The sequence below is a fragment of the Anoplopoma fimbria genome, chromosome 24 (assembly GCF_027596085.1).
Source record: "Anoplopoma fimbria isolate UVic2021 breed Golden Eagle Sablefish chromosome 24, Afim_UVic_2022, whole genome shotgun sequence".
Classification (NCBI taxonomy): Eukaryota; Metazoa; Chordata; class Actinopteri; order Perciformes; family Anoplopomatidae; genus Anoplopoma; species Anoplopoma fimbria.
Genome location: NC_072472.1, coordinates 793,502 through 815,424, shown reverse-complemented (window position 1 = coordinate 815,424; position 21,923 = coordinate 793,502). Strand labels below are relative to the sequence as shown.

The following is a 21,923-nucleotide window of genomic DNA, read 5'->3' as shown; positions in this document are numbered from 1 at the left end:
CCTGGATGCTACCTTCTGGTTGAGCCTCGGCAGCCGCCCGTACAGATCCTTGTTGGTAATGTGGGCATTCTGGTCTACATTCAGCACTGCTCGTAGCATCCTGGTGTAGCACCCATCCAAGGACTTCTGCAGGGTGGGCGTCAGGGTCCAGCTTTCGCAGCCATACAGGAGGACGGACTCCACAGTGGCATGAAATAGGCTCAGCTTTATGCGACGGGGGAGATTTGAGCGCCACGCGCTTGACATAACATTCAGGGCCCTCCACGCCATTGCCTTCCTGATCTTAAGGTCTTGTTCTGTGGAGTTTACCCAGGAACCCAGGTATTTGAAGTCATTGACCTCTTGCAAAGAGCTGCCTTCTGATGTTGTAATCGGCAGATGGTCTGTGCAGATGTTATAAGTGATTACCTTAGTCTTCTTTATGTTCAGTCTGAGGCCAACCTTAGCACATTCCACCTCTACTCTGTTCAGGAGTTCCTGTGCCTGCTCCACGCGGTCAGACACCAGGCAGATGTCATCTGCGTAGTCTAGGTCTGCCAGGGCTACAGCAGGGCTTCTTCTAGACTTCCTTGGTGTGATTGTGAAGCCCAGCTCCTGCTCCCGCCCGTTGATGGCTTTCCTGAGCGCGTAGTCAAGGGCTATGATAAAGAGGAAGGGGGCAAGAGTGTCCCCCTGCTGCACCCCTGCCAGGATGTCGAACTCCTCGCTGATGCCATCTGGGGTTACCACCTTGGCTCTTGTGCCCTTGTACATGGCCTCTGTGGCCCGGAGTAGATTCGGGGGGACCCCGTAAGCTTTAAGGATTTTCAGCATCATGCTTCTGTTTATTGAGTCAAATGCTTTTTTGAAGTCAATGAAACATAGCACCGCTGTCAAGTTGTTCCTCTTCACTTCCTCAATGATTCTCCTTAAGGCCAGGATCTGGCCTACGGTGGTCCTTCCCTTTCTGAAGCCATTTTGGTTGTCCCTCAGGTGTGGGTCAATGGCGTCCCTAATCCGGTTTAGTATCATGCGGTTGTACATCTTCGCTATGACACAGGTCAGGCTAATGCCACGATAATTGTCCGGCTTAGCCAGATCTCCAGACTTGGGCACCGGGATGATATTAGAGAGGGACCATATATCGGGTTTGATGTTTTCTATCAGAGCCTGGTTGCAGATCTCCAGTATGATGTTATCGAGATCGCAGTGTTTAGGGACCTCTGGGGGGATACCGTCCGGCCCAGCACTTTTTCCTTGCTTCAGGGTGGACTTCACTGTGGCAAACTCCGTAGCTGTAAAGGGGCCATCGTCAATGTTGAGGTTTGTGAGGACTGCAGGTATCTCTTCCTCAGCTCCGTCCACTGTTGGGTGGGTGCCTAGGAGATCCCGGAAGTGGGTGAACCAGGAGGTCACTCTCTCCTCTGGGCTGCAGCCTGCTAGCTGTCCCTCTCTCGTCTTCTTGCGCCCACTCATCTCGTTTATGACCTTCCATGACTCCTTGTATCTCTGTTTGCCATGTTCTGCCTCCACCTTCTTCACCTTCTCCATCACTTCTTCCCCTTTGATCCTGTCGTAGGTGCTGAACAGCTGCTGTTTGGCGCTGTTCAGCTCCTCCCGACTCTCTGCGGTCCCCTCTCTCTCAAAACATCTGCGTGCCTCTTCCACCAGTGTCCGCGCTCGTACAACCTCCGGGTGTTTGGACCTAGGAGAGGCTCTATGTCTCCCCTTTGTTGGCACCCATTTCCTGGTTGCCTCTTCGTTGGCGGATAGGAACCGCTCGTAGGCCGTTGGCTCCCCTTCCTCGGCCAGATGTAGGCGGGCTCTCACCTCCGCTGTGTATTTGGCCTGGAGTTCAGGGCTTCCCGCGAAGGCCTCCCAGTCGGGCCGGGCTCTCGGGGCGCTCTTGGGGACCCTTAGGCTCAGGCGCAGCCTCGTGGCGACCACACGGTGATCGGAGCCTACAGAATCGAACGTGCTGTAGGACTCTGCATTTAGGATGGACTTCCTCCACTTCCTCCTTACCAGTATGTAGTCCAGCTGACGTCGCATACTGCTGGCTCGGTCCTGGAATGTCCATCTCTTGCCCATTCTCTTACGGAACAAGGTGTTGGCGGCCAGTAGTTCATGTTCCGTAAGAAGGGCAGCTAGATGTTCTCCGTTGCGGTTGGTATTGGTGTGGTACGTGAACGGTGCGTCTTCCGGTCCGAGTCTCGCGTTGAAGTCCCCCAGGATTATGAGGAAGTTGTGAGCCGGCACATGGTGGATCGCTGTTCTTAGGTCATCGTAGAACTTTTCCACTTCCTCGATCGGTGCTACGTTGGTGGGAGAGTATACACTCATGACCGTTGTTACTGGGTTCCCCTCGAAATCGGCACTCAGGATCCTGTTGGTGTGCGAGTGCACCCTACGGAGGGCCTTTCGTGCTCGGGGGCTCACCATGAGTCCCACGCCACCCGTTGCTGCCTGGGCATCATTACGCCATGCAGATGAGGTGATGAACGTGCGCCCCCCCACTCTGCGATAGTTAATTGTCTGGTCTGTGTGTACTCTCCTATGCTCCTGGACTGCCAGGATCTCCACTCCCCTATCCTCGGCACAGTGCGCTAGTTCTTCCAACCTTGCCTCTTCCCTCACTGTGTTTGCGTTGTAGGTTGCCATAATAAGTGGCCTTCTACAGCGCAAGAGTGCATTGGACATTGGGCTGTGGTCAGACTGAACCCTCCCTCCCCGTTGGAGAGGGTTTGGGGTCCAGTCGTCATAGTGTCCCCCCGGAGGAGGACCAGCACCACTGTCCGCTGCATGGCTCCTGCGGACTCCCGCCGCTGGAAGTATAGGATTATCGATGTCTTGTGTCTCCATGGAAGCTATACATTGCGCATTATTAAAGACTGTGGGGCGCAGCTCCTCACAGCCCTACTCTGGCCGTTTCAGGCTTAATGCCTTCGTCCGCCCTTGCTGCACACCTTCAGGTGGTATACGGTGCGGAGCCAGGCGCGAGCAACGCCTGTGGTTTTTGTTCGGAGTGACCTTCTCCTAGATGGGTGGCCTACCATGGCAGAGCCCCATCTGCTCACTATTTACCCATAGCTGGGATGAACTGATACGAGTATGATAAGTGCAACAACTAATACGAATGCAATAAGTGCTACGAGGAAGGCACAGGGTAGTACTTCTTGAAGAGGTGAGTTTTCAGCCTGTGCCGAAAGCTGGGCAGTGACTCTGCTGTCCTGACGTCAGTGGGGAGTTCATTCCACCACTGAGGGGCCAGGACAGAAAAAAGCTGTGACCGGGTGGATCGGCCGCAGAGACCTCTGAGCGACGGGGCAACCAATCGCCCCGAGGCAGCAGAGCCAAGTGGTCGGGCGGGGGTGTAGGGCTTGACCATGGCCTGGAGATAGGATACACAATAGGCCGGGGCCTTGTCAAACCACAAGACGCCAAACTGAGGGCCATCCAAGACTGGCCACGTCCTGTAACACAGAGACAAGTGAAATCTTTTATAGGGCTTGCAAACTACTACAGGCGTTTTGTTCCTAACTTTTCTGATCTTATTGCCCCTCTAACAGACCTAACAGCTAAGAGACAGCCCCGAATGATGAAGTGGTCCCAGAAGGCAGAGGAGGCCTTCATGATCCTCAAGAAGGCCTTGTGTTCCCACCCTGTGCTCGCAGTCCCGGACTTTAACAAGGAGTTTGTGGTTCAGACAGACGCCTCAGAGGTGGGTCTGGGGGCAGTACTCTCCCAGGTACAGCAGGGGGAGGAGCACCCCATCCTCTACAGTAGCAGAAAGCTATTGCCCCATGAGAAAAGATACTCTACACTGGAGAAAAATGTCTGGCAGTTAAGTGGGCCCTTGAAACCCTTCGCTATTACCTCATTGGGCGTAAATTCACACTGATCACGGACCATGCGGCTTTGCAGTGGATGTCAAGAAATAAGGAAACAAACAGTTGGGTAACAAGTTGGTTTCTCAGCCTACAAGCCTTTAACTTCTGTGTTGTTCACAGGGCGGGCCAGAACCATGGGAATGCAGATGCCCTCTCACGAAGAGATGTCCTGTGGGCCACTTCTGGTCCTCCGGAAGCCTCAAACCAGTGGAGGGGGAAATGTGATGTCATGAGAGGGAGTGTCATCAATGGGAGATACATCCCCTCCCAGTGGTTGCAGCAGAGACTACCACCCATCATGGCATCTGGTTAACTGACGACAATGATTGACTCAATAGTGTATTTAATGTAAATAACTGTGAATAAAAATGTTGCCTCAGTCATGCTGTTTCCCCTTTTCTTACTTTTTAAATGTATTTCACATCTCTAAACATCCATCCAGTAACAATATACTGAAGTTATGACGATAGATCGAGTAATCTAGAATATGATCAAATCTAAGATGAGACAACACAAGGTCAGAGAAGTTGAATAATGTTGACAGAAACAAAAACATTTGAGTTAATTGGCCTTGTAGAGATAAAGGCCGTCAGGGTCCAAAGGGTCGCAATGGGCTTTAAGGGCACAAGTCAGCGTAGCCAGGAGAAACACTCCTGATGGGAATAGAAGAGCGGCTCAGTCATTTAATAAAGAGTGTCAGCCAGTTGTCCTCTGGTCTGATTGGAGGAGGTTCACGTCAACAGAGGTAAACCTGACTTACCCTCTGCTGTTCACTTAATGAATCGTTGTGGTACCTGGACCGTGGTCGGGCCTCCTGCTGTGACCCGGCTGAGACCCACTGCTACTTCCATTATTATTATTATTAGTCACATTACTAATACTATTCCCTATGTCATTATTTTATTTCTACTACAGTCATTGCTGCTTTTATTATAAGTAGTCTTCATTTTTTCCTTCGTTACTCTGCTTACTACTGTGATTATATGAATCATTGATGTCATATACATTGAATGTGTTGTATCTCTGTTATGTTGTTCATTCTGTACACATGACATCTATTGACTTCTGTCCATCCTGGAGAAGGATCCCTCCTCTGTCGTTCTCCCAGAGGTTTCTTCCTTTTTTCTCCCTGTTAAAGTTTTTTTAGGGGAGTTTTTCCTGTGCCGATGTGAGGGAAGGACAGAGGAGGTGAGGGTCTAAGGACAGAGGATGTGAGGGTCTAAGGACAGAGGATGTGAGGGTCTAAGGACAGAGGATGTGAGGGTCTAAGGACAGAGGATGTGAGGGTCTAAGGACAGAGGATGTGAGGGTCTAAGGACAGAGGATGTGAGGGTCTAAGGACAGAGGATGTGAGGGTCTAAGGACAGAGGATGTGAGGGTGTAAGGACAGAGGATGTCGCATGTGTACAGATTGTAAAGCCCTCTGAGGCAAATTTGTAATTTGTGATTTTGGGCTATACAAAATAAACTGAATTGAAAAAAATTGAATTGAATTGAACTTAATACTAATGGTGTCTGTTTTGTGTGGTGAGAGGGAAAACACTTAAATGTTAATATTTATAAACTGTTATCTGTTTCAGTTTTTTACTGCGATAATGTAAACTAACATAACACAACAAAAATGATTAATACATTGGAAATGTATGTCTAAAAGATAGATTATATGTTGTTTTTTGTGAAGTGTATCACTAAAAAATATGTTTTAAATTGATTTACTTGTTTCCTTGGTTTTTTCTGGTTAAGCATTCATTACATTGATAAAATAACTTTGTTCTGTCTCATCGATGATGCTGCGCAAAAGTTTTCAAGCCGTTTAGGAAACTAGTGAAATGTAAGTCTGACCTTGAAAAAGAAACAGCGTGTGTATCCACAACCAACTGTAGTTTTCTTTAAAGGTGTTAAAGGTCAAGGGCAGTGAAATGTTGGGAATGCTGCAGAAAGTACTGTGAGGCGTTCATGTTACTGCTGGTAACAGTGCTGATGTGACTTCATTCTTGAAAGCCAATTAATGCCGTATTATTTTTTTACATGAACATTGGGGTCATGAGTAAGAATTCAATTATCTCCAAATCCTGGAATGAGGACATCTAAAATCTGACTTTTTTGAAGTGATCATGTTTTACATTGTTTGAAAACAGGAAACATGGGAACATGAGCACAGCCCGCAAATGTACCCATTGTGGGACTAATAAAGGATTATCTTATGTTATCTTATCTTACGATTCACATTACAGGAAAAATAAGTATATTAAACTCTTTAAAGACATCAAATCATTTTCATTGTAACGTTCACAGAATAGCTTTAACAAGAAGTTAAACCTACTTAATGTTTTTTGCCACCGTCTATGATTTCTTAGAACCATCACATATGATGATTGGGATGATAGGGGCGGCTGTGGCGTAGTGGAGAGCGTAGTGGAGAGCAAGGTAGTTCTCCAATCAGAGGGTCGGTGGTTCGATACCCGGCTTCGGCAGTCGATGTGTCCTTGGGCAAGACACTTAACCCCAAGTTGCTCCTGAAGGCCATCGGTGTGGACTGGATGATGAATGTTAGTTAGAGTCTGATGGTGGCACCTTGATGGTAGCCTGTCATCAGTGTGTGAATGGGTGAATGATATGTAACATACTACTGACTGTAAGTCGCTTTGGAGAAAGGCGTCTGCTAAATGACTGTAATGTAATGATTGTTGACTGAATTCTTTGTCTATGGTCCTCAGCAGGATCCTCCCTCTGTAGCATGGAAAACGAAACTGTTGACATGGATATCCTACAGCTGGAGGGGTTAAAGGTCAGCCCCCAGTCCGCCGTACCTGCCTTCGTCCTCCTCCTCCTCATCTACATCTTCATCATGGTGTCCAACATCGGCCTGGTGGTCCTGATCTCCATGGAGAAGAGCCTCCACCAGCCCATGTACCTGCTCTTCTGCAACATGAGTATCAACGATGCCTTCGGGGCGACGACCATCATCCCTCGCTTGCTGAGTAACGTTTTTATTCCAATCACAGACCGCTACATTCACTACATCGACTGTGCTATTCAGGCCTTCTGCGCTCACTTCAATGGAGGCACCTCCCACACGGTGCTCATGATCATGGCCTTCGACCGCTACGTGGCCATCTGTAACCCCCTGCGATACGCCACCATCATGACCAACAGGATGGTGGCGGCGCTGTCGGTGGTGGCGTGGACGGTGTCTTTTCTCTTGATCGCGGTCAGCGTGGGGCTCAGCGTCCGTCTGTCTCGCTGCAGGCGGATTGTTCTTAACCCGTTCTGCGACAACCCCTCCTTGTTCAAGCTGTCCTGTGAAAACGTCCTCATCAACCACATCTATGGGCTCATCAGCGCCATGGGCACGATGGCTGTGTCGCTCTTCAGTGTGGCGCTCACCTACCTGAGGATCGCCATGGTGTGTCTGAGCAGCAAGAACAAGGCTCTGAACAGCAAAGCGCTGCAGACCTGCACCACCCACCTGGCCGTGTACTTCATCATGCTGTTGTCAGGCTTCATCATCATCATCCTCCATCGGTTCCCTCAATTGTCAGACCACAGGAAGCTGGCGTCCGTCTTGTTCCACGTGGTTCCTCCCTCCATGAATGCTATTATCTACGGACTGCAGATCAAAGCCGTTAGACAAAAGATCATGATTATATTTAAGAGAAATAAAATGACTGTGTCAGTGTTGAAATGACAATAAAATGTGAGGATGCATCAATGAAACAAGTTTAAACTCCACCATGTGTAAGATTTGAAATTCCTTAGTTTGCGTGATCTGACGCTTCCATTTCTGTTGCCACTGTGCAACACAAGTGCATGATGGGAACATATGGTATGGGCCCCTGAAGTGTACTTTGTATCAAAGTAAAAATTAGCAGAACTTGATATCTCATGCATATAAAGTTAATGTCCTATGTGCACTAGATAGTAAAAAGAGGGGGGCTCAGTAACTTTCTCACAATTTATTTAATTGACGGGTAGACAGTGATTAGGTGTCATTGTGCCTTTCAGATTATAAAACTTTAATGACAACTGAGGACCACTTCATGGCAGTTTTGGAAATAGTCACAAGAAGTATCCAGATTTGTGTACATGGACACCAATATTCAATTGTATATTCGTGTCGCTCAGCACAAGAACAATGCCAATAGAAAGTCAAATAGGATCCTTAAACGCAATCCTAGACGCATTTGCGTGACAATGCAACAGTCAGAGGTAGTAGTATTAGAATCATGACAAACACAGGACTTTTAGCCATGAGACCTGGTTGAACAGCACATGTCCATAAGCGTTATTGTTACGTGACATGTTCCTGACAGCTTTCCTAAACAAAACTAAGTGGTTTTGTTGCCAAAACCTTTCATTTCATTTTGTTGCATAATGTCGTCCTGACTGACAGAAACAAACGAAACGAGGAAAATTAACAGTTTTGGTCCATGGCATTTTGTCCACCCATTGGTTGGGGACTCCCAAATGCAAGCCGGGAGCATTTGACCGTCGTTATCTTGGTTTTGTCCCTTATCCCTATCCACCAGTTGTTTGAATTTGTAAATCAAAAGTGATGAAGAAAACATAATAAACACTGTATTGTAGGTAATGTATCCCATCTGCGTCATATTAATCCTGTAAATCCTGCAAATTTCACTGCTGTGGGACTAATAAAGGATTATCTTATCTTATTTTATTTTATTAGATTAGAGAGTTTGATAACTTCAAACTTTCAACCAGGATACCCAAAGTTTCATTAGTGATTTTTGTAACATGTTTTCCGTGCTTATGTTAGGTTGTTTAAATGTCGCTGAGTTTACATAGTTATTTTAAGTCCAAACATGATGTTTTTCCGAAACCTTACTCAGTGGTTTTGATGCCTAAACCATGCAATGAGTTATGTCTGGCACATCATGTGGAGGAAGTGTGTAAGGCAACAGTGGCTCTAAAGCTGCTAAAGCTTGCAAATTCAATGAGCAGGTTTTTGTCATATGAGCTGGTGCGATCATCAACTGGAATTTTTTTCTTAATAGATTAATATCTCTTTAGACACTCAAAAATGCCCTCTCCTGTTTCTGTATAGGTAACACTTCTAATAATCACAGCTATTGTAACATCCACCCCTGACTGCTAAAAGGAATCCATCTTGTTCACGTGCAAGTAAATATTCACTTACCACAAAACGTATCAAGACCAAAATACAAAGACTTCACACGAATTGGGCTCCTGGCTGGCTCGCCAATTTTTGTAACAAGTGAGATCTGTCTTAAAGTTGAAGCTCGGTACTCGGCTCATCTACTGAACCCAATTTTGTAGGAACCACTGAGAATCACAAGTAAGTTTTAAGCATTTAAGCGTTGTATTAGTACATTCATTACAGACAACATACATTAAACATACACACAAATAAATATGCCTTTTGAATAACTGAGATAAATAAAGTTTGTAGACGTCAGAGGGGGAACATATAGAGGGATTCAGTTCACTCCATGGATGAGTTCATTCAGCTAATTTGAGTTCAACTCCTACCACGCCACTTATGGAATGGAGGGGGAAATTGGGTTTTGATATCCAGTGGGTAGCTCGCCATCAAACAGTTTAAAGGTGGTCAGGATGATCCAGATTTACCTAGACAGGTACACACAAAAACTGGACCTACAAGAGGTCACAAGGAATAAAACAATTTAACATGAACTATTAAAGTCATGGAAAAAATACTTTTCTCATGTTGTACAACATCACAAATTGAGTACAACAATAAAATTGAATAACATAACAGAATCAACATTTCACATTAAAGTCCTTATAGCAGTTTAGTGAACCACAGCAACAACAGCAATAAAAGCCCTACACAGAATCAACACGGCAGTCAGAAACTTTGATAATCATTTAGACAGTGATGTGAGTAACTATGTAAGTTATGTTCCATGAAAACATAAAGCTATATGATCAAAATCAGGTTTAGACCAAAATCAAATGTACTATTGTCCAGGTTTAGGTACGTCATGTGCAGAAAAGTTTGAGACAGTTATCCTCTGTGAATAAAGTTGAAGGAAACTTAAAAACATCATTAAATTATTTTGATGTTAGGAGATCAAAGCCCTCAGGAGTGCGCTAGAGATGAGGCCAGACATCTTATAAAAAGTCCTCCAGTCCACCTCTGGTCGGCTGGAGGAGGTTAACCTGACTCACGCTCACACAGTCTTACAAGGTTTAACAACACGGAGATGTTAACTGGAATCTGGCAATTTGAGGGAAACCAATTACAATCAAATGTTTTAAAGTCTTATTCAAAGAATTAAGTTAAATTCATTTGAGCTGCTTTTTATTAAATGATCATTTCTTCTATAAAACTGTTCTGTTTGGCTGAAAGGCAAAGAACAGTAAAATATAATTATCAATGAAAATTGTGAAATGTGAAAGATTATTCTGAACTCAGTTTTTCTGGGATTTCATCTTTGTTTTCATTGAACTGATCAGTACTCTGTTGAAATGCACTGTTTGCAGGAATCTTGTACTTCTAGTTCGTAAAATCTCGTGATTTCGGTTTTGGTGTTTCCTGTTCGACTTCAGAGACAGATGTAATGTTCTAGCAGAGTGAAAACATGTTGGACTCTCTCTTCATGCCTGGGAATGTTAAATAAAGTCAGCTTCTACAGTTGACGAACTTGATCAGGTGAGGTTTTGATGTTTGACTTGCAGATTTTTTCTATGAAGCTGGTTTCATTTCTAAAGTAGGTTAGAACGTGTCAGTTGACATTTAAAAACAAGTAGTCTTTTATATACAATTTTTTCTGAAATTTCTAAAAAATGTTTTCCTTTAATAGTTTAAGAAAGTAATTTTGATATTTTTGAACTGCTGCTTTTAAATGAAAACCTGAAATGATTTTCTGTAACTTTCTGTGCAGCCTCCAGACTACATTTACATTCAATCAGTGATGATTATCTGAATGGGAACTGTCTGAGAGAATTCATTTGAAAAGCAGTAAATCTAATACAACGAAGGAGGGAGTGATAAACTGTTCATGTGAATGTTATTGTGGTTTATGCAAAACATCTTGAATGATATATGACATAATAAATGTACATACCTATGATCTATGTTCTTCCCGGGCTGGACGGGCCTTCTTTAGTTTAAATGTTCTCCCCGTGTCAGCGTGGGTTCTCTCCGGGTTCTATTACTTCCTCCCTCAGTCCAAAGACATGCAGGACAATTGATGACTCTAAATTGCCCATAGGTGTGGATGTGAGCGTGGGACAGACTGGTTGTCTGTCTCTATGTGTCAGCCCTGTGATAGTCTGGTTACCTGTCCAGGTGAACCCTGCTGGGATCGGCTCCAGCCCCGCGACAGGACAGGCGTTAAAGATAATGGATGGATGGTCTATGATCTATGTAAAATAACTGTATTGAGGGAAAAAAAAGGTTTTCCAGATTGAACTAAAGTTCTGTTGGACTTTTTCTCTGTTGAGTCCAAACAGACAAAACATAATATTAGTTTGTAACTTTATACTTTTTGATTGGACAATGATTTCTTTCTGCTTTATGCATTTTTCCTCCTCTTGCAGCATGGACAACGAATCCGTCGACATGGATATTCTACAGCTGGAGGGAATAAAGGTCAGGCCCCAGTCCTCCGTACCCGCCTTCGTCCTCCTCCTCCTCATCTACATCTTCATCATGGTGTCCAACATCGGCCTGGTGGTCCTGATCTCCATGGAGAGGAGCCTCCACCAGCCCATGTACCTGCTCTTCTGCAACATGAGTATCAACGATGCGTTCGGGGCGACGACCATCATCCCTCGTGTCCTGGGTGATGTTTTCACTCCAATGACTCAGCGCTACATTCACTATTATGAGTGTGTCGCTCAGGCCTTCTGCGCTCACTTCCATGCGGGCACCTCCCACATGGTGCTCATCATCATGGCCTTCGACCGCTACGTGGCCATCTGCAGCCCCCTGCGGTACGCCACCATCATGACCAACAGGATGGTGGTGGCCCTGTCGGTCTCGGCGTGGACGGTGCCTTTTATTTTGATCGTGATCCTCGTTTGGCTCAGCGTCCGTCTGTCTCGCTGCAGGCGGATTGTTCTTAACCCGTTCTGCGACAACGCCTCCTTGTTCAAGCTGTCCTGTGAAAACGTCCTCATCAACCACGTCTACGGCCTCAGCATGGCCATGGTGACGATGGCCGCGTCACTGGGCAGCGTGACGATCACCTATGTAAGGATCGCCATGGTGTGTCTGAGCAGCAAGAGCAAGGCTCTGAACAGCAAAGCACTGCAGACCTGCGCCACCCACCTGGCCGTGTACGTCATCCTGCTCTTGTCGGGGAACATCATCATCATCCTCCATCGGTTCCAGAACTTATCGGACCACAGGCAGCTCGCGTCCATCTTGTTCCACGTGGTTCCTCCCTCCATGAACGCTGTTATCTACGGACTGCAGATAAAAGCTGTCAGAGAAAAAATTATCGTCATATTTACGAGAAAAAAAAAATGATTTTGACCGAGTGAGATGAAATGACAAAATATATTCATATGATATTGACATATTTTACTGACATAAAATGTTCTGATATGTAATGAAAATATTTACTCTCTCTTCACAAGCTGGTTCAGTTTTGGATCTAGATCCAGTTTCAGGACTTATTTGCTCTCTTATTTAATCGTATGTCTCTTGTCACTCACATTCAGGTGGAATCTGTTCCACTGCTAGCTGTTGCTTTATTCAATTTGAATGACAGTTATGGATTACGTGAAGTGTAACAAATTTACAGCAATGCTTCAATTATTTGACAAAAGGCCCAAATGAAATGTGACTTGTCAAGTTAATGTCCTGCATCAAAGTCCTGAATAAATATATATTAATTGAGCTCTGAGAGGTTAATTGAGTCAAACTTTATTTGCATGTTATTGCTGTTGGATGCGTCAGTGCAGTAGTACTGGAGTAGTAGTGCTTGTAGTTAGTGCATGCTGTATGCTGCCCCTGCTTGCTACTCTCTGCTTTCAGCTACTGCCGTCGGCTAGCCCTCTTTGTAGGGGGTGAAAAGAGGAGCCGAGTGCGTAAGTCTCCTCCTGCTGATACACAGCCTCTCTACCGCCAAGACTCCTACAGTGCCTCCTCGTGGCCACACACGGTAACTGGTACCTTGCGGTTCCAGGCTAAACTGGTGGAGATCTCGGAGCAGCAGTGGGCCCCAGTGACACGGTGTGCAGGCCCGCCAGCATGCGGACACGCCCTGGCACCTGTCAACCACTGTCCCAGCTATGGGTAAATAGTGAGCAGATGGGGCTCTGCCATGGTAGGCCACCCATCTAGGAGAAGGTCACTCCGAACAAAAACCACAGGCGTTGCTCGCGCCTGGCTCCGCACCGTATACCACCTGAAGGTGTGCAGCAAGGGCGGACGAAGGCATTAAGCCTGAAACGGCCAGAGTAGGGCTGTGAGGAGCTGCGCCCCACAGTCTTTAATAATGCGCAATGTATAGCTTCCATGGAGACACAAGACATCGATAATCCTATACTTCCAGCGGCGGGAGTCCGCAGGAGCTACGCAGCGGACGGTGGTGCTGGTCCTCCTCCGGGGGGACACTATGACGACTGGACCCCAAACCCTCTCCAACGGGGAGGGAGGGTTCAGTCTGACCACAGCCCAATGTCCAATGCACTCTTGCGCTGTAGAAGGCCACTTATTATGGCAACCTACAACGCAAACACAGTGAGGGAAGAGGCAAGGTTGGAAGAACTAGCGCACTGTGCCGAGGATAGGGGAGTGGAGATCCTGGCAGTCCAGGAGCATAGGAGAGTACACACAGACCAGACAATTAACTATCGCAGAGTGGGGGGGCGCACGTTCATCACCTCATCTGCATGGCGTAATGATGCCCAGGCAGCAACGGGTGGCGTGGGACTCATGGTGAGCCCCCCGAGCACGAAAGGCCCTCCGTAGGGTGCACTCGCACACCAACAGGATCCTGAGTGCCGATTTCGAGGGGAACCCAGTAACAACGGTCATGAGTGTATACTCTCCCACCAACGTAGCACCGATCGAGGAAGTGGAAAAGTTCTACGATGACCTAAGAACAGCGATCCACCATGTGCCGGCTCACAACTTCCTCATAATCCTGGGGGACTTCAACGCGAGACTCGGACCGGAAGACGCACCGTTCACGTACCACACCAATACCAACCGCAACGGAGAACATCTAGCTGCCCTTCTTACGGAACATGAACTACTGGCCGCCAACACCTTGTTCCGTAAGAGAATGGGCAAGAGATGGACATTCCAGGACCGAGCCAGCAGTATGCGACGTCAGCTGGACTACATACTGGTAAGGAGGAAGTGGAGGAAGTCCATCCTAAATGCAGAGTCCTACAGCACGTTCGATTCTGTAGGCTCCGATCACCGTGTGGTCGCCACGAGGCTGCGCCTGAGCCTAAGGGTCCCCAAGAGCGCCCCGAGAGCCCGGCCCGACTGGGAGGCCTTCGCGGGAAGCCCTGAACTCCAGGCCAAATACACAGCGGAGGTGAGAGCCCGCCTACATCTGGCCGAGGAAGGGGAGCCAACGGCCTACGAGCGGTTCCTATCCGCCAACGAAGAGGCAACCAGGAAATGGGTGCCAACAAAGGGGAGACATAGAGCCTCTCCTAGGTCCAAACACCCGGAGGTTGTACGAGCGCGGACACTGGTGGAAGAGGCACGCAGATGCTTTGAGAGAGAGGGGACCGCAGAGAGTCGGGAGGAGCTGAACAGCGCCAAACAGCAGCTGTTCAGCACCTACGACAGGATCAAAGGGGAAGAAATGATGGAGAAGGTGAAGAAGGTGGAGGCAGAACATGGCAAACAGAGATACAAGGAGTCATGGAAGGTCATAAACGAGATGAGTGGGCGCAAGAAGACGAGAGAGGGACAGCTAGCAGGCTGCAGCCCAGAGGAGAGAGTGACCTCCTGGTTCACCCACTTCCGGGATCTCCTAGGCACCCACCCAACAGTGGACGGAGCTGAGGAAGAGATACCTGCAGTCCTCACAAACCTCAACATTGACGATGGCCCCTTTACAGCTACGGAGTTTGCCACAGTGAAGTCCACCCTGAAGCAAGGAAAAAGTGCTGGGCCGGACGGTATCCCCCAGAGGTCCCTAAACACTGCGATCTCGATAACATCATACTGGAGATCTGCAACCAGGCTCTGATAGAAAACATCAAACCCGATATATGGTCCCTCTCTAATATCATCCCGGTGCCCAAGTCTGGAGATCTGGCTAAGCCGGACAATTATCGTGGCATTAGCCTGACCTGTGTCATAGCGAAGATGTACAACCGCATGATACTAAACCGGATTAGGGACGCCATTGACCCACACCTGAGGGACAACCAAAATGGCTTCAGAAAGGGAAGGACCACCGTAGGCCAGATCCTGGCCTTAAGGAGAATCATTGAGGAAGTGAAGAGGAACAACTTGACAGCGGTGCTATGTTTCATTGACTTCAAAAAAGCATTTGACTCAATAAACAGAAGCATGATGCTGAAAATCCTTAAAGCTTACGGGGTCCCCCCGAATCTACTCCGGGCCACAGAGGCCATGTACAAGGGCACAAGAGCCAAGGTGGTAACCCCAGATGGCATCAGCGAGGAGTTCGACATCCTGGCAGGGGTGCAGCAGGGGGACACTCTTGCCCCCTTCCTCTTTATCATAGCCCTTGACTACGCGCTCAGGAAAGCCATCAACGGGCGGGAGCAGGAGCTGGGCTTCACAATCACACCAAGGAAGTCTAGAAGAAGCCCTGCTGTAGCCCTGGCAGACCTAGACTACGCAGATGACATCTGCCTGGTGTCTGACCGCGTGGAGCAGGCACAGGAACTCCTGAACAGAGTAGAGGTGGAATGTGCTAAGGTTGGCCTCAGACTGAACATAAAGAAGACTAAGGTAATCACCTATAACATCTGCACAGACCATCTGCCGATTACAACATCAGAAGGCAGCTCTTTGCAAGAGGTCAATGACTTCAAATACCTGGGTTCCTGGGTAAACTCCACAGAACAAGACCTTAAGATCAGGAAGGCAATGGCGTGGAGGGCCCTGAATGTTATGTCAAGCGTGTGGCGCTCAAATCTCCCCCGTCGCATAAAGCTGAGCCTATTTCATGCCACTGTGGAGTCCGTCCTCCTGTATGGCTGCGAAAGCTGGACCCTGACGCCCACCCTGCAGAAGTCCTTGGATGGGTGCTACACCAGGATGCTACGAGCAGTGCTGAATGTAGACCAGAATGCCCACATTACCAACAAGGATCTGTACGGGCGGCTGCCGAGGCTCAACCAGAAGGTAGCATCCAGGAGGATGAAGCTGGCCGGCCACTGCCACAGACATCGGGAGCTCCCGGCCAGCAGGCTGGTCCTGTGGGAACCAACGCGCGGGCATCGATCGCGAGGACGTTCCGCGCTAACGTACGTGGACGTGCTTAAGAAAGATGCGGGAGCTGAAAGTTCTTCAGAGCTGGCCGGGTGTATGGAGAACCGAGAGGATTGGAGACTCCGATGGAAGCTCGTCTGAGGGAATTTAAATGGATCCAAGTGTTTTAACAACTTGAATTAGTTCCAGAACAGAAAATCAATAAAGAACGCTAGAATAGACCAGGAAGCAGAAGCAGAGTTGCAGTCTTTCACACTTCTCTGCGCTTCCTTTGGAGCAGTTACCCACCCAGTTACCCACCCAGTTACCCACCCAAAACCCTATAGAGACTGTGTCTAACCCACGGTCACTTCAATTATTCAAAGTCAACAGAAGAGGAGTTATACAAAATAACTTTAAGTTAAGGCAACCAATGCAACAGTGTAACAAAACAGGACAATTAAATGTGGACTCCTAAATATCATCTAAGGGTGTACTTGTAAATGATTTAATATCAGATAATCATATTGATTTATTTTGTCTTACTGAAACCTGGCTGTGTCATGAAGAGTACGTTAGACTTAATGAATCAACTCCTCCAAGTTATATTAATACTCATATTCCTGGAGGCACAGGCCGAGGAGGTGGAGTAGCAGCTATCTTTGACTCAAGCCTATTAATAAACCCTAAACCTAAATTAAATTACAACTCATTTGAAAGCCTTGTTCTTAGTCTTTCAAACCCGAGCGGGAAAGCATTAAAGTCAATTTTATTTGTTATAGTGTACCGTGCACCAGGTGCGTATTCTGAATTCCTATCTGAATTCTCAGAGTTTTTATCAAGTTTAGTCCTCAAAACAGATAAAGTTATTATTGTAGGGGATTTTAATATTCATGTGGATGTGTATAATGATAGCCTTAGTACTGCGTTTAGTTCATTATTAGATTCTATTGGCTTCTGTCAGTGTGTACATAAACCCACTCACTCTTTTAACCATACCCTCGACCTTGTTCTGGTTTATGGTATTGAAATAGAAAATGTAATTGTCTCTCAACAGAACTCTCTTTTATCGGACCATTTTCTAATAACCTTTGAATTTGTTCTACCAGAGTGTACGCCATTAGGCAAAAGTTTCTCCACTAGATGTCTATCTGATAATGCTGTAGCTAATTTTAAAGAAGCGATTTCTTCAGGGTTTTATTCATTACCATTGCTCAATATAACAGAGGACTCCTACGCTAGCTTTAGTCCGTCTCAGATTGACCATCTTGTTGATAGTGCTGCATGCTCACTGCGAATGACACTAGACTCTATAGCTCCTCTAAAAAAGAAGCTAATAAAAGAAAGGAGGTTTGCTCCATGGTATAATCCTCAAACCCGCGATTTAAAGCAAATATCGCGAAAACTTGAAAGGATATGGCGTTCCACCAATGTGGATGAAGCGCGGTTAGTCTGGCGAGACAGTCTTAAAATATATAAGAAGGCCCTCCGTAATGCTAGAGCAGCCTATTATTCAGCATTAATAGAGAAAAATAAGAACAACCCTAGGGTTCTCTTCAGCACTGTAGCCAGGCTGACAGAGAGTCACAGCTCTGTTGAGCCGTGTATTCCTATAAACCTCAGTAGTAGTGACTTCATGAACTTCTTTAATGATAAGATTCTAACTATTAGAGAAAAAAATAATAATCTACTGCCCTCAACCAGTACCGATCGATCCATAGCTGTAGAACCTGAAATATATTTAGATGGCTTTTCTCCCATCGACCTTCAACAATTGACTTTAACTATTTCTAAGTCTAAACCTTCCACCTGTCTCTTAGACCCGATTCCGACTAGGCTGCTTAAGGAAGTTTTACCTTTAATTAGCAACTCCTTATTAGAAATGATCAATCTGTCTTTACTGACGGGCCATGTACCACAGGCCTTCAAACTAGCTGTAATTAAACCTCTTCTTAAGAAACCTACTCTAGATCCAGAGGTGTTGGCTAACTATAGACCTATATCTAACTATAGACTATATCTAACTATAGACCTATATCTAACCTTCCGTTCCTCTCTAAGATCCTTGAGAAAGCAGTCGCTAATCAGCTCTGTGACTTTATGCATAACAATAGTTTATTTGAGGATTTTCAGTCAGGATTTAGAGTGAATCATAGCACAGAGACGGCACTGGTGAAAATTACCAATGACCTTCTAATAGCTTCAGACAAAGGACTTGTCTCTGTACTTGTATTGTTAGACCTTAGTGCTGCATTTGATACCATTGATCACCAAATCCTATTACAGAGATTGGAGCATCTAATAGGCATTAAAGGAACCGCACTTAGCTGGTTTAAGTCGTATTTATCAGACCGATCTCAGTTTGTATATGTAAACAATGAAACCTCAATGAAAACCAGGGTCAGTCAATTCCACAAGGGTCTGTTCTTGGACCAATTTTATTTCCCTTAGGGAATATTATCAGAAAACACTCAGTAAACTTTCATTGTTATGCAGATGATACCCAGTTATATCTATCGATTAAGCCAGACGAAACTAACCAGTTCTCTAAACTTCAAGCATGTCTTACGGACATAAAAACCTGGATGACCTGTAACTTCTTATTGTTAAACTCCGAAAAAACAGAAGTTATTCTACTAGGCCCAGATCACCTTCGAATTCAATTATCTAACGATATAGTTTCTCTAGATGGCATTGCTCTAGCATCCAGCACTACCGTTAAGAACCTCTGAGTTATCTTTGATCAGGATCTGTCTTTTAACTCTTATATAAAACAGATCTCAAGGACAGCCTTTTTTCATTTACGTAACATCAGATCAAATCAGGCAAATCCTGTCTCAAAGCGATGCAGAAAAACTAGTTCATGCATTTGTTACCTCTAGACTAGATTACTGTAACTCCTTATTATCAGGCTGCTCTAATAGGTCTCTTAGATCTTTACAGTTGATCCAGAATGCTGCAGCACGTGTTCTAACAAAAACTAAGAAAAGAGATCATATTACTCCAGTATTAGCTTCTCTGCACTGGCTCCCTGTTAAATCAAGAATAGAATTTAAAATTATTTTACTTACCTACAAAGCTCTAACTGGCCAGGCACCGTCTTATCTTAAGGAACTTATAGTTCCATATTACCCAACTAGAAAGCTGCGCTCAATCAATGCAGGGTTACTTGTGGTTCCTAGAGTATATAAAAGTAGGATGGGAGCCAGAGCCTTCAGTTATCAGGCTCCTCTTCTGTGGAACCAGGTTCCAGTTTCAGTCCGAGGGGCAGACACACTCACCACTTTCAAAAGCAGGCTTAAGACCTTCCTTTTTGATAGCGCTTATAGTTAGGGCTGGTTCAGGTTCGCCTTGGTCCAGCCCCTAGATATGCTGCTATATGCCTAGACAGCCGGGGGACTACCTAGGATACGCTGAGCTCCTCTCTCCTCTTCTCTCACTCCTTCTTTATGTATTAATCTCCTATTTATGCACATTACTGATTTTGCTTCTTCCCCGGAGGTCTTGTGCTTTCTCGCCTCGCAGGTTCCCAGGAATCGGGGTTATATTTGGACTGTCATCGTGCCACCTACTGAGGCCCTGCTGACACCCACTACTACTACCACTATCATTATTAGTCACATTACTATTATTATTGCCTGTACTATTACGCTTATTGACTTGCTTGTACCCTGGAGTCTTTGTGCTTTCTCACTTCGCAGGCTTCTATAAATCGTGGCTGTACCTGGACCGTGGTCGTGCATCCTGCTACGGCCCTGCTGACACCAACTGCTACCACCATTATTATTACTAGTCACATTACTATTACTATTACCTGTACCATTAAGCATTTTAGCTTTACTTCCACCCTGAAGCCCTTTTTGCTTTCTCGCTCTGCAGCTTTCCATGAATCGTTGTGGTACCTGGACCGTAGTCGTGCCTCCTGCTGTGAGCCGACTGACTGTGAGCTACTTCAATTATTATTATTAATCACATTACTATCCCTATTTCATAATTATAATTCTATCATAATAATTGCTGCTGTTATTATAAGTAGTCTTATTATATGAATCATTGATGTCATATACATTGAATGTGTTGTATCTCTGTTATGCTGTTCATTCTGTACACATGACATCTATTGCATTCTGTCCATCCTGGGAGAAGGATCCCTCCTCTGTCGTTCTCCCAGAGGTTTCTTCCTTTTTTCTCCCTGTTAAAGGGGTTTTTAGGGGAGTTTTTCCTGTGCCGATGTGAGGGAAGGACAGAGGATGTCGCATGTGCACAGATTGTAAAGCCCTCTGGGGCAAATTTGTAATTTGTGATTCTGGGCTATACAAAATAAACTGAATTGAATTGAATTGAATTGAATAGAAATCTGAACAACAGTTAGTTGACACACAAACTGAAAACATGCTGATAATGTTGATGCCGAGTTGACAGCAACAGTTGCCTGGTGACAAGCTGTTGAGCAATGCTATGCCTACGGGGGATTCAGTCAGCTTTAAAGGTTTCTGTCAGTCCGCCTCTGGTCAGTCTAGAGGAGGTTCAGTCGGCAGAGGTAAACCTGACTCACACTCACAATCCTGCACTGATGTGTTCCACTGAACTGTCCTATCTTCTATTGCTGCTGTGTTTGTACTGGATGCTTTAAAGCTACTTTATAATATATAATATTCAAACTGTTGAATCTAACTGTAGATAAACAAATGTGCCAAATCGGCCAATTAGGAAAAAAAAGAAAATAATTTTTGAACCAGTTTGAACAGTTTGAGGTGGTTACCCGTTTCTGGTTTGCACTAAATGGATAATTGTGTGTAGGAGGCAGAGCTGAAAAATTCATAAAGAATGACCAATAATTACATTCTATTTTCTCAGATTCAGTCAAATGAGTTCATCGTGTGTTGATGTTGAAAGTCTCTCTCCAATGTCTTTAATTAAATATTTGTTTAATTGAAACCTTTTTTATTTCTAATGTGATATCTAAAGCTAAGAAAGTACAACATGGAAGTGAAGTCAACTTCAACTGCAATACATTTATTTTGTTTTATGACTTACATACAATGTTTTATTTGGCAGTTCTGACAAAATAGTGACTCTTTTCTTTTAAATTGTAAGCATACAGGTGAAATGTCTTTATTTACATGTACATGTAAGTAGTATCAGCAGAATGAAAGTGAAAAAAACACACAAGTGAAGACGTTTTACAATAAGATAATTAAATCAACCTCCACCAGCATCACACAACATGCTGCTGTTAAATGATCTCTGACTAAAAAAACAAGATCAAATGTATGATTTTAACATCAGACTTTAAAGCAGTGGTACATTTAAGATCCGTCTCAAAAACAGATAAATATGGAAATAACAGGAAATATAAGTGGATTTACATTAAAGATGTTTTCTAAATATAAGTGCATTCTTCACAGACCTCTAGTCAGTGAAAACCTCAAAAATAGTTTTTACTCATTTTACTTGACAGATTTCTGTTTTTGTGTTTTTCTCTGCCTCTCTGCATCTATTGACAGTTGTGTTTTCTTGTGTTGGTAGATCGGCTCATTAACTGACTGTTTCTAAATAGTTTCCTAATATATAATATAATATAATTTTTAATATAAAATAACAAAGCATGTTTTTCCCATTGTTGGAGTATTTAATGTTATACAGAAATCTTTGAAACCCTCCTTGAATGAAAAAAAGGAAGA

General features: G+C 45.2%; 2 protein-coding genes across 2 annotated transcripts; both read left to right on the top strand.

Annotated features, from left to right (window-relative positions):
* Positions 1-6,606: 6,606 nt before the first annotated feature.
* LOC129113290 (olfactory receptor 5B17-like) lies at positions 6,607-7,557 on the top strand. Its single transcript, XM_054625504.1, has one exon. The coding sequence runs from the start codon at positions 6,607-6,609 to the stop codon at positions 7,555-7,557; it is 951 nt and encodes a 316-aa protein (XP_054481479.1).
* A 2,880-nt stretch (positions 7,558-10,437) lies between these two features.
* On the top strand, positions 10,438-12,351 carry LOC129113289 (olfactory receptor 52J3-like). Its single transcript, XM_054625503.1, has 2 exons — positions 10,438-10,527; positions 11,418-12,351. Exon 2 carries the CDS (start codon positions 11,419-11,421, stop codon positions 12,349-12,351), a length of 933 nt encoding a protein of 310 aa, XP_054481478.1. The 5' UTR covers positions 10,438-10,527; position 11,418.
* The last annotated feature ends 9,572 nt before the right edge of the window (positions 12,352-21,923 follow it).

What these genes read in the sequence shown, in the direction of transcription:
- LOC129113289 (XM_054625503.1), top strand. Translation starts at nt 11,419, where the DNA reads ATGGACAACGAATCCGTCGACATGGATATTCTACAGCTGGAGGGAATA.
- LOC129113290 (XM_054625504.1), top strand. Translation starts at nt 6,607, where the DNA reads ATGGAAAACGAAACTGTTGACATGGATATCCTACAGCTGGAGGGGTTA.